At 47.7% G+C, this 13,223-nt stretch overlaps 1 protein-coding gene across 1 annotated transcript in view; it reads right to left on the bottom strand.

Annotated features, from left to right (window-relative positions):
• Positions 1 to 4,011, bottom strand: part of LOC107312057 — a 36,896-nt gene extending 32,885 nt beyond the window's left edge. Inside the window, exons 1-2 of the mRNA XM_032443653.1 lie at positions 4,001 to 4,011; positions 3,310 to 3,635 (exon numbers count right to left, since the gene is read on the bottom strand). Of these exons, the coding sequence (XP_032299544.1) occupies positions 3,310 to 3,635; positions 4,001 to 4,011 (337 nt within the window). The remainder of the gene's footprint in view (positions 1 to 3,309; positions 3,636 to 4,000) is intronic.
• Positions 4,012 to 13,223: the final 9,212 nt, after the last annotated feature.

Below are 13,223 nucleotides of genomic sequence, written 5' to 3'. Positions count from 1 at the left end.
ACTGGAGAGGAACTCTGAGGCAAGAACAGACTTCTTTATTTTCCCCCCCTCAGATGTATTAATAACTAATCCCCTTGGGATTATGTCAGGCGTGTCACAGTAAGATGGCTTGGGCTCACCTTGACCAGCAGGTATATGAAAATGCAACTATACCCATCGACAACAGCACTGCAACTCGTGCAGTGTTACAAGGGAAAGGGTAGGGCTAACGCTGACCAAGGCCACACAACTGCTCTGCTTTACTCAACACGAAGCAATACAGACAAAAAACAGCTTTAGAAAATAACGCAAAACATTATTTATTTATTTTTTTCACACACCTGAGATTAGAAGAGAACGAGGAGCTTTTCTTTGCTCCCAACCTTCACAAGATGTGAGTGGCAGGGCAGGTTCTGTTGTGACAAAAGGTACATTTCTGCACTACAAGTGCTTGGTGTAAAGGGGTCACATGCAAAACACTGGACAAATGAGCAGGAGCTGAGAATGAGCTTTCCCGGTTTCTCTTAATTTATGGCCCAATGTTACATTCCTTTCATGCAATGCCATAATCTTCAGTGAATGATTTCACATTATCCCTCACAGAGTAATCTAGGAATGCAGATAAAAAAGAACATCAACCCTGCCTTCATAAGACTCTCCCTCTTAACCCTCAGGGGTTTAGGTGCCTGATAGAGTTTTAGATAGGAATAGAACTCCAAGCATGCCTGCTTGGCTGCCGTGTAACCCTGTAGTGCCTACAGCTCTCAGAGCACACTGCTGCCCAGGGCGTGTGCACCAACAGAACTGCCCACATCACTAATGGGTGTCCAAAGCTCTGCTCAGTTCTCAGCTTTTTAGTACAACACAAACACTGGGACAGAAAGCATCCAGAATTACATCTCCCCAGCTCTACCTCAGGCCTCACACCACAGCTGAAGATATCCCTGCTGTGAGGACCCCACACTTGGCCCTGCAATGTCAATAGGTGAGGTTCAGGCTGGGGCTCCTGTCCCCAGAGGGCACCACGTCTGAAACTCTGCCCCAAATCAGCCATTGCAGAAGGATCCTCAGCTACAGGTGGCCTTGGGATGGGGAGAAGCAATGAAAGGTGACTGCTCAGGCCCCCAACTGCAGAACAGAGCCTGCAGCTGCAGATGGGAACAGATGTACACCTTCATACAGCTAGAGCAAAGGCCTGAGCTTCTAGAGAGGCCAACCCACAGGTCAGACCTCTCACATCTCCTGCTGGCCACTCTGCCCATGGCTGCTGCTGGTCATTGCCTTGCAGCTTCTCCCACAGAAGGTGCAGGTGCCTGCAGGCATTGGGGCAGCTACCAGCCAGGCAACTACATGTATTACCTTCTCACACTGCCCTGGGTTCTTCACTGCCTTCTCCCATCAGCTGCAACAGAGCAAAGACCTGTGGTTGAAGTACTCACTTTCACTCTGCTTTCTAAAGATCCAGTACAACTAATCAGATGCAACACTTGTGCCTATTGTACTTAAGCAAACAGCACTCCGCCACCAGAGTGGCTCACTCAATACAGCACACTTTGCTGCTAAGAGCAGCACCTGGAATGGGTCTCACACCCCCAACACACATGAAACCACAGCAGGAGAACCTTCGGAGCTGTCAAGCTTTATAAAGAAAAGATCACAGAATGACTTAAGAATGGACCTTAAAGAACCTCTAGTTCCAACCCTTAATGTGGACGGGGCTGCCCCCCAACAGCGCAGGCCCCCATTCAGCCCAGCTTCCAGTGATCATAGTATCATAGTCTCGTGTGGGTTGGAAGGGACCTTAGAGATCATCGAGTCCAACCCCCAGGATTCGAGCCTCCTGTGTAGCAGAGCAGCAAAATTTTGGTGGGGCAAAAGCTTCAGTTTTCACTGGGCACAAACGTGGCTCAGAACAAAGTTAGGGCCGCCAGCTGTGAGGGGGGGCAGCAGGCAGCTCGCACCCCACGTTCACTTCTGGAGTGTTTTGTTTTGCATCTGGGGGGAGGCTGTACCTTACAATAACCTTTTCTGAGTCAGGCTTCTACATCCCAACAGCAGGAGTGCAGAAGGGCTTAGGAGAAAACACGCGCACACAACAAAAGAAGAAGAAGAAAGAAGAGGGAACCACTGTGTTTTGAGTCGCAGCGGACACAAAAGTAACCTTCAAGGTTACCTTGCCCTGTTTGAGGCCTCAGGAAGGAGAAAAACACGGCTTCAGTAATGGAATTCCTCTCTAAGCCCAGGTCCCACCCTGCACAAGAACTAACGACAGGAAAGCGTTTGATTGGGAGCTCCACAAGTAGCGCTCAGCCGGAGGCGCTGCAAAACTCGCTCATTTTCGGGAGAAGAAAAGAACTTCTTGCTCAATAAGTAACAATTATGCCGCAGAATTTACATGCCGAGCACGGCCGAGCGAGAAAACGCCGGATCAGTCAACCATAGCGCCGGCGCTTTGAGTATGATTAACAGAATGAACTTCCAAAGGTCAATTAAATGTCAACACGTTTTAAAGAGATATTCTTCTTCGGGGCGGTCAGCGCTGCCCAACGGAACCGACCACGGGCAGGGATGAGCACGGCCCGGCCCTGCCGCCCTCCCGGCCCCGCCGTCCCCCGGTTCCGCTCGGCCAAGCGCGGAGGCGCCGCTCGGCCCAGCCCGGCACAGCTCGGCCCGAGAGAGAAGAACGCGGAGCCGCTTTGATCGGCGCGGCGCTGCCCGGATGTACATCCCGGCGGGGGAGGCGGGATTTCCAACCTCCGGCAGAATTAATTCCCGAGCTCGTTAATCACCATTCGGCAGCGAGAGCCCCGCGCTACCGGCCGGCCCGGCGGTGCCGGCGCTCCCCAGGCAGGGCCCTGCCGAGCGGTACCGCTCAGGAACCATCACGGAGTAAAGTTTGCGTTCCGGCTCTCGCTCCCAGCCCCGTTGAGGCCCCGCGGGCGGGGATAGAGCCGGGCGGCACCGCGTCCCCAAGGCTGCAGCCCGCATGACAGCAGCGCTGGCTGCGCAGTATTTCAAGTTTCGGGAAGAAGAAACAATAATAACCATCATAACAATAATAAAAGAATTAAAGTTGTCCCACCCCCCTGCACGACACCCCGCTGCCCCCGCCCGCACACACAGCCCCGCTCTGTGCCCGCCGCTCACCTGGGCTCAGCCCAACTTTGTGGCTCCGTGCAAAACTTGCAGCCCGCAGCTCCCCGCTCCCGGCCGCCCCGCCCCGCCCCGCCCCGCCCCGCCCCGCCCCGCCGGCCTCCCCCGGGCCCCGCCACGGAGGCGGGGAAGGGGCGGAGGAGCGAGGCGAGGCGCGGCCGTACGGCGCTGTCTTACCCCCGGAGCGTTCTTCCCGGCGGGGCCGGCCCGGCTCCTCCTTCACCCGCCATGTTCTTTGTTCCCCCCGCCGCCGCCGAACCCCCGCCGCGCCCGGGCCGCCCCGGCCGCAGGTGCCCGCCCGAGAACCGCCTCCCCGTGCCGAAGGGGATTCCGTCCCGCTCCGCCAATGGGCTCGGGGGAAAGGGGCGGCACGGCCAATGGAGCGACGGGGAACGGCGAGAAGTCCCGCGGGGAGAGCCAATGGGGCGGGCTCCTCCTCCTCCTCCTGCCTGCCCTCCGTCCCGGGGCGCCGGGGGGCAGCGCTTGTTGGCGGCGGTGCAGCCCTCGGTCAGTGTGGGGAGCTCAGGCCCTGCACGACGTGCTGGCTCCTCACAGCGCCTCGCTGCCCCATTCTTCCCTCGCTTCGCCCTCACACGCTATAAGTTGCTTCCCATAAGTTGCTTTCCCTGAGACTGGGTGGGAAACAGGTGAGCAGAACTGGAGTCAGGAGCAAACAGGATGACGGCCTTGCTGGGGTGGGGAGAGGGAAGGTGGTGGGGACGGGAGCAGCCTGATAAACTGAGAAGGTCTGTGTGTAATTGTCTGCAACACTGGTAAAAGCTGCCTTTGATGGGTCTATAGCACAGCTTTGGAGTGTGAGGGACGCTATGATTCTGCTCCTGGAGCTTCTTTCTGTGAGGGAACTTGCCTGTGCGACATTGTCCTTCAGTTTCTTGTTGTGTTTAATCCCACTTCCCACTAACTTCCACATATTTACTTACATCTTACTTATAAATTTGCTCCAAATCCTCAGTGACTGGCACTGGCAGAGCAAAAACTCAGTTTCTGCTTAGTTGTGTGCTCCCCAAATCCCTCCTGCAGCAGCTGGGTCCAGCTTTGCAATGCCTGGATGAAAGATGTCCACCCATCACAGCAGAGCCATCACAGGTGACATGCAGCAGCAGTATGAGTGGCCACGTTCCTGCTCACAAACTGTTCCCAGCATAAGAGCAACATTTGGTGTCCTTGCACAGGGAGGAGGTTTCAGTCAGCTCAGAGCAGGGATGGCCCTGCTGCTCCCTCAGGAGCTGGGTGAGCACTGTTTCACACTCTGTATAGCTTGGCCAACATATGAGGTTCAGCTACACATGTATGTCATGCAGGGTTATATTTACTGAACATTTCCTTCTCCGTTATTGTAATATCTATGAGGGAAAGCTGTTACAGTCTACGAATGAAATGCCCTTTGGGTTAGGGAAGGAAAAAACAAAGTGTTGACTTTGTTATGGGCATGTTTCTCACAAATGCAATAAGTAAATGGCGTCCTTGTAGTGATTAATAGAGAAACCATTCAGAGCCATTGTGGGGGCTGGGCATTTTTTAATTATGAAGATAACTTCCTCATCCAACCCATTGCTCAGAGACATAACAACTGTGTTTTACTCACTTTCATTGCTGTACCGAGATGAAAAACTGTTGATATATTCTCCCTGGAGGTCATCAGAAATACAAACAAGGTTCTGGACCTAATGCATACATACAGACTGGTGGATGAAGTCTGGGGTTTATTGTAGTGTAAGGGAAGCTCAACAGAAGGGAAGGAGGAGATTAAACAAGACATTTGGAAATCAGAGCAACTGACCCTACGCGGCATCTGAGCTGTGGCAAAGCTGCTGTGGGGGAGGCTGGGAAACAGAAAAGGCAGCTTTTTATTGTGTTTTGTTTTTCATGAAGGAAATACACATTGGAACGTTAAGGGCAAAACCAGTGAAACCTTATTGCCCCTTTTGATCCAAGTGTGTGAAATGTGGCTCAAATCTCTTTCCAGCAAGTACTCATGACCTTAAAGGTTATTTCCGTCAGAAAGCCAAGTTGAGGGGAGCGTTGGGAATGTGACTGACAGAGTCCTGTTTCCTTGTAGAAGAACACTCCTCCTTCAGTACTCATTCATTCATTATTCCCTGCCTCCTCCCAGCCCGTTCTCAGCAAGATTCCTCAAGTTTCCTTCAGGCCCGTGTTTCCCATCCTTCCCTTGCAGGCATGACTGCTTTTCTCTGCCTCATCTCAGGCTGTTCCCATCACAAACCAATCCCTTTCCAAGAAAAAATGCTTTGCCCAAGCACAGCTATAAAGCTTATGAAGGCAAATGCTTGCTACCTCTACTAGGCTTAGCTGAGCAGTGCAGCAATCTTCAGAACCAAACTTTTGGTCGGCTCAGGGCCACATTTGTCCAGCAGGTCTCACATTAATGACTTACAGAGTCACAGCATCACAGAATATCCCAAGCTGGATTATCTCTAGTCCTTAAGTCTGTGATCTAAATTGCAGAGGAGGACAGCTGAACAACAGACCAGGATTGAGGAAAGAACACGAGAACACTGAGACTGTTAGGAATGCAATAAGCAGAGCCATCAGCCATCAGCTGTCTGGCTGCTGATGCTTGTTTTGCTGTATACTAAGGGATCACCTTCCTACAACATGCATGTTGTGCATGCTGTATACTAAGGGATCACCTTCAATTCCACAATAATGCTGTGGTTGAAAAAGCTGAGGAAAACATACAAGCAAACAAAAGCTTATAGTGAATTCTCAAAGATCCACAGAAGCTCTGTGTGCCTTTTGGTTGAGTTATAAACTCTGCACAGCCCTGTTTGGAAAGAAGAAAAACCTCAGTGCACAGTGAGCAAATGCACGTGCTGCTCTAGGCCTGGGAGCCTGGGCGGCTCTGCTCATTGCACAGTAAGTATTGCAGCTTTGCTTTTGTCCCAGCTTGGCAACTCTGGAACAGGGTAAAGATTTTCCAACAGTTGTTTTGAATTGCGTTCTGCTATTGTCTGATAGCATCATTAGCTGAAACCTCAGCCATGAAGTCAAAGGGAAGCCGGGCATGAGGGAAACCTTAAGTACTGAAGGCCAACAATAAGGGCAGCATGACTTTGAGTTGTTGTTTGAAGAATGAAGGGCCTTGCTGGGCTGCTCCTACACCTGAGATTGCGGTCCTTGTGCTAATCCTACAGCATGACCAGGGGTTTAAAATAGCAGCAGCAGCTCAAGTGTGACTTCTTCAATTGACTTGCCAAAGGCAACGGGGCTGTTCAGTTACAGCCACTTGGTCTTAGTAAAGAGCAAGAGAATGTAGCACTCAAATGCAAACACTTAGATTATAACTAGAATAATGTCTCACACAAACATTCTTGTATGTATTTCAATTCAAAACAAGCTGCATTTGTAATATAAGAGAACGATAAAAGCCTATAGCTCTTCACACCTTTTACCAGACCAGAAAATATGAAGCGTAACTTCCTAACAAATCAGAAACACTACATCACAAGGACTGGGACTGACTCAGTTTTAGACTGCCGTAAACATGCTTAGCTTTGCTAAGCACACTCAGACGGTGTCAGGGACAGTTACGGGCAGCAGCAAGCGCAGCGTTGCCCTTTCCCTGTCATGCACTTCTCTTACATGTGTAATTTTAACATATGTGCTGTGCACCAGCTCAGTGCCCTCTGTATGTTGGGGAGGTGCCACTGAACATCAGACAGCACAAACTAATAATTCTACATTGCAGTGCAAGCTGCTCAGTTCTCACTTACTTATCAAATGAGTTTCATAAAGCTTCTCTTCTCTAGCTGAATGTCTGGGACAAGAAAGCAATCAGTCTGCAGCCTTTGCCTTTGCCTGAGACTGCTTTTCTCATGGACTAAGCATCTTCTTTTTTGCCAAAACATGCTTTCAAGCTCCTCCCGTGCTGTTCATTAAAATGTTCCTACAGTAAACACAGTATGAGCAGTGAACAAGTAACACCACAATATTTTATTGTGTTATTGCTTTGGTAATATTAAATCACTGAATATGTCATTCGTGTTCAGCATGTTATTTCCTACAGTAAATTACCAGTAAAAGCTGGCATTAACATTTTTCTTACAGTTTAGCTGGTAGAATGTAATTAAAGATTGTATCGTGTGATGACAAAGAAGAGTTGAATTAGAGGCCATAACTGTAATTCCCGCATTTCATAACATGTGAATGCTTGATGTTATGGCTTTCTTTCAGTGTAGCTTTCATCAATAATTTTCTTCAAAAACTAGAGCAGAAAACCCCCGAAGTGCTCACGGTGATACCTGTATGATATTGGCGCCTAAGAGGTGAAGCCTTTAGGTTCACCAGAGAAGCTGCAGCCACTTGAAGCAGTGTGCTTGCTTACAGCCAACAGCTCTTTCTCCATATGTGGGCCAGCACAAGAAGAGCTCTGTCACGATATAGATTACCGATAAACCAGAACAGTGCGCCATGGGTTGCAGCGGTAATGGCAGCCACACATGGTTTAGAAAGTTTGGGTATTGTTCCAGGATCTGCCACACTATTTCACACGCTAAAGACTGTCTATGGGAGAGAATCCATGTGGAGAGACCAGCACCAAGAACGAGTGAAACCAAAGATGCAAGATCCATATCCACACGTATACCTGCAGAACTGGTCATGAACCAGTTCTTCAGGTCTCAGTAGCAGCAGTGGCAGAGGTGCCGAATCTCTTGTGAGCCTTTAAGCCATCCACAAGAGAAGATAAGCTCTATGGGCAATTGCGTGCTTTTAAGTTAATCATTAGAAAGAAAAGCTCTGGTACTTTTCTCTCATGTCAACTTGCTGGGTGTGTCTGGTGGCTCTCAGACACTAAAGGACCCACAACGGCTGAAACGCTGAAACGTGTCTCAAATGAGATTAAAAAGAACAAGACCAAAGTTAGTCTAGCATGCCTCAACCCAAATTCCCTCTAAAGGAAACAGCTTGTTATTTTTCAAAAGATGTCAGATATATTTTCTTTACATCTTGGCTTATTATGGCCCACGGGAACAATTTTTGAACTGAAACATGTAAGAAGGAAGGGGGGAAGAATAACTGGACTACATAGGAGGTGCTTGCATATCCTGAATGTGTTATCTGTGCTTTGAAAGGAGAGATCAGAAGGTATTTGGACAGATTTTCCCCAAAAGGAACACACACTTATAAAGAATATTTACTTAGAAAACATTTGTCATTTTTTGAAGATACTTATCAAGCTCAATGACACACAAAAAGAAATAAAGCCTGCCTTAACATGTCCAAAGCAAAATGGAATTGAAAGAAAGCAGCACAGGGATGTCTACTCATGGAACAAATCCAGCTCAGCCACTGGCAACAAATAATATCACCATGGGCTCTCCCCATTAAGCTTTCCATCAATTCTGATGGAATAGCAACAGAGGATTGATACCGTGGCAGTGTGCAGGATGGGTGAGGTGAATGCCATCTCTCATTGGCTTGCCTTCATAAATACACTCCCTCTCTTCTTTCTTCTAGTAGACTTTCAGAAGGAATACCGATATTCACCATATATTAAGGAGGTGAACTATCTTCTGTAACTGGTGCTGGAACCAGGGAGGTCCAGCTGTTAAAACCAACTGCGAAGAGTTTTCAGGCCATCATTTCCTCTCAGTAGAAAGGACTTCAGGTGTCACGCATGAGTTTCAATCCACACTGGCAATAAAATTGCTAAGCAACCTTCCATGTATTTGTTTCTGTGGCTTTAGGCAATTTTTATTTCAGGAAAATCGACATTGTACACATGAGCACACAAAATGCCTCGTGGAGTTCAGCTAAAGAAAAATATACCTTAATAAAAAGGTAAGATAACTCTGCTGCTCGGCAAATCACTGGCGATGCAGGAACACTGTGGGTGCCTGGAATTCACTTCCATTGTCTCCAATATGAATTGCTTTGAAAAAGGTCACATGAGGAGGAAAGGAAGTTTTGATTTTCACATGCCTGTTATTGCTAAGGAAACCACTTCCTTGGTATTCACATATTCAGCATGTCTCCAGCTCTGGCCCTCTGACAAATGACATTGTGCTACTTCATCAAGTAACAAAGAGGGGCGGGGAATGCTGTTAAATAACTTGACATGTTCTGAACACCCGTATACCTTTTGTAGGACGGCAGAACTTCAAGGACACTCCATAACAGCATGCAGGGACCTCTTTTAGCTGCAAACAAGATTCCTGAAGTTCAGAAACACATTAAAAAAGAGCTCTAGTCTTCCTCTAACCATTCTCAGGTATTTCCGAGGTACACCGGGTTGTAGCAATGGCGATGACCTTAAACTACTACAGATGTTGAGAAACCAGTTTTCTAACACAAAACTGCCTGAATTATTTTCTTGGCAGAATTCATTCTAGCCTTCAGACATACCTTTGCATATATTTTTTTAGACATTCAGATACCAGAATCTGATAATGAAAACACATTACCTGGTAACTTCACTGAAAGCAATTGGACTTGAACTGTGATCCGTAGGACTTCTCCCATTCTTTTAATTCTAAATCAAGCAAGGTAACAACTGGAGGAATGAGCTACAGTTGGTGAGCATGGAGAATTCTTTTCTAAGAGGAATGAAGCACGTTTTCTTTGATGTAACATATTTGCAGATCTCAATCTGACAAGAAGAAAATGTACACTAAGTAGGCTGATTTCTGCTTTACATGAGTCTAGCATGCTTCGGGCTGTGAGTTCCATAGTAAATACACAACAGCTACTGAGATTACTGGGAGCAAGCACAAGGCACACACAGCACAGGAACTGAACAGCTAAAGCCCTGCTCAATTTACTGAGAAGCTACTATGCTTCTGGTTTGTCAGGATCTATTTGTCTGAGCACTAGTGGGAAAAACAATATAGTGCAGCGCACTGAGCCTGGGATGCAAGGCCAGGAGTCAGTATTTCTGGATCTGATAAACGTTTATGGATCTGATAAAAGTTTATAAATATCTAAAGGGACATGAGAGGGAAATGGATGAGACCAAGATCTTCTCAGTGGTGTGCAGTGACTGGACAAGGAGTAATGGCATAAAACTTGAACACAGAAAATTCTATATTAACACGCACAATGACTTCTTTATGGTAAGGATGACGGAGCATTGGAACAGGTTGCCCAGAGAGGCTGTGGAATCTCTTACTCTGGAGACATTCAAGACCCATCTGGACGCCTACCTGTGTAATCTATTGTAGGGTACCTGCTTTAGCAAAGGAGTTGGACTCGATGCTCTCTTCAGGTCCCTTCCAACCCCTGCGATTCTGATTCTGATCTCAGCCCTGCCTCAGATGTACGTGGTGGCCCTGAAGCAACAGCCTCACTCCATGCATACTCACCAGAGCAGGATCCTGAGTTGTCTGCTCCACTAAGGAGCTTGGCAGTCAGATCCCAGCTTCTGTATGCTTGTCTGTCATTGTAAATGGCTCCATAAATATTACCATTATATGCAAGACCTCTCCATTTCTATCCCCCAGAAAACATGCACTCTGTACCTTGGATATGAGGCAACAGACCTGTGCTCTAGAACCAGGCCTGAAGCCCAGCCCCATGGGGTTCTTCATCTCTGAACTATTATCTTACTGGGGGCTTTGTTGGGCCATACTCATTCTAAGGAGTTCGCCTGAGGTGAGACAGAAGAGGCAAAATCCCCCGAGTAAAGCCAGAAGAAGAGTTTCTAGTTAGTTTGTTTGCTGTTAAACAGAACAAGTTATCTCCTGTAATACAGGAAAGAGGACAAGTATTGGCCACATCCCTCTTCCATGACATAAATGAGTTCTAGGCACAGAGGATATGAGAGTAGTCATGACCCAGGAAACACTCTTTTCTCCTGCTCAGAGGAGCAGCAGCTTCTTAATTATTCCAGAAACTGCTTATGAATGAATATTCTGAAATTGCTGAGAAAAATAAAGTGCTAAAACCATAAGGTCTACATTTCATGCTGCATAGTTTTGCACTCATTAGTACTTGTAGAAATTAGTCCAGCCAGTATCTCTTGTGGCCCACCATCAGCCAGACTCACAGTTTTGCTGCAGTACCAGCTGTTATTGCAGGTTGGTTGGCTGGCAATCCAAACCTATACGAGGCTCTGCAAATCATCAGAAAAATCATCAAATCCTTGCTGTGGCCCATGGGGAACCAGTAGGGAAGGAAGGGAGTGCTCCCGACTGATGCTGGGTTGCTAAGCACAGGGGCTGCTATGCCAGGGAGGCAGTATAGGGCTGGACCATCAGACTGGGAACATACGAGCCCTCAATGAGCTGCATGCTGCTGTGCATTTACATAGCTTATGTACATTTACATAGCTTACACTGGAAGAAAGCACTGGCAGGGAAGGGTCAAAAGTGCAAAGCTTGAGAGCTAAAGCCTACACTGACTGCACAGTGGCTGATAATGTCCTCAGCAGAAAAGCACTTAGAGAAGGAACTGCAAGAAAGCCGAGATCGTGATGGCCAAGGAGAATTTCAAAGGCCAAAAGACAAGACTGTTAAAAAAATCTCCAAATAAAACCCACGTGATCTGGTCCAGCAAAGCTACTTTGCACAAAGGCTGTGGGGTATGGATGTGCCCCCAGTAAGCTGGGAGTGAGGAGCACAGCGGAAAGGAAAAGGAGATTCCCCTCCATCTTAGTTTATGTGTCTAAAACAAAATGAGCTTTTGCTTACCCTTATCTGCATGATCTTAGATTCCTTCATGTGACTCACTTGACACCTACTTATTTCCCAGTGCACATATTTAACAGTTTCCCTGGGCATGTTCCTCACTTGGATGGTGCCTGAGGCCCAGAGCTTCCCAGTCACTTCCCACACCACAGTGTCCCATGTACTTCCCACTCCTTAGAGAAGGCAGAGTGTTCACAGAGATGCTGGCTGTGGCCAGGCCAGCCCATGTCTGCTTTCACTTCCTCCAGTACAATCGCAGACTTCGGTATCGGTGCTTTAATTCAGACATGGAGGAAAGCCTGCACAGAACTAACAATGTAAGAGTGAAGTCAGTGCTCACCACTGGGCTGCTTTAGCCAGCACTATCACTGTGGTATGTACAGTCATCACTGCTCCCTGCTTGGGCCAGGAGCTGTGTCTGCACAGCAGGAAGGAGGAAGAACACCACGTGCAACTGGCTTTACGGACGACATAAAATAACGGGACGCCACACTTTAATTAGATAATTAAAACTCTGTCGCTGCTTTGCTACATGCCAAGGACACTCAGTTTCTTGGCAACAGGCCTCTAATTTTCCTTCTTTGATATCCAGGTCACAGCCATTTGAATTAGAGGCTCATTTCCAGCAGCAGAGCACAACAATGGCACACAGCTCTCTGTCCTAGTGGAAGCTTTACCCCAAAGTTCAGTGCCTTTCAACTACACACTGACTGCAACTGCAATTAGAAAAACTGTGAAAGCCCTTATGAGGGAGAATATCACAATATTTACAAAGGTGAGGGGAGACTTTCATATTCAGAAACATATTCAAAAATTAAATAGCCCTGTGCAACTTCTCACATCAGCAGCAGTTTAGTCTGTGTTGCTCCAGATAATGAATGTGACTGAATGCATAAAGAGGAAGAGAAGGAAAACGCCTGTTCCGTCCCTGGCTCTCCAGTTTCTTCAAAAATTAGATCTACCCGATCCCTAATCATTTGATATTACTCCACCTTTTCAAGAGGAAGGGGAGTGTTGTGTCTGGGCACATTACATGCGGAAATCACATGCATTTCTGTTGGGCTTTGGTTGAGGCAGTCAACGAGAAGGGAAGCCTGCAGCCCTCACCAGAGCTTATGGAGCAACATGGACACAGCCTAAGGGTGACCAAATGTCCCCAGGTGATTCACAAGGCCTCCTCATCCCTAACTGTGCCTCAGCTAAAAGGCAAGAGGACACACCTCTTCTTTAAAAGCAGATGCTTCTTCACAAAGGAATACAGACCATACTACCAAGGAGCTGGTAAGAGATCATACAGCCCAGATGGCAGTCACACTGCTTAATGCACTGCTGGAAGGTGCCCAGCTGGCCTGGTGATGAGTGACAGAAGAACCTATAGAGAATAATGTTCTTTGTTAAGTGTCAGCTATTTATTACATTATATTC

The sequence above is a fragment of the Coturnix japonica genome, chromosome 3 (assembly GCF_001577835.2).
Source record: "Coturnix japonica isolate 7356 chromosome 3, Coturnix japonica 2.1, whole genome shotgun sequence".
NCBI lineage: Eukaryota > Metazoa > Chordata > Aves > Galliformes > Phasianidae > Coturnix > Coturnix japonica.
Note: the sequence above shows the minus strand (reverse complement) of the source record. Positions and strands in the feature narration are given on the sequence as shown.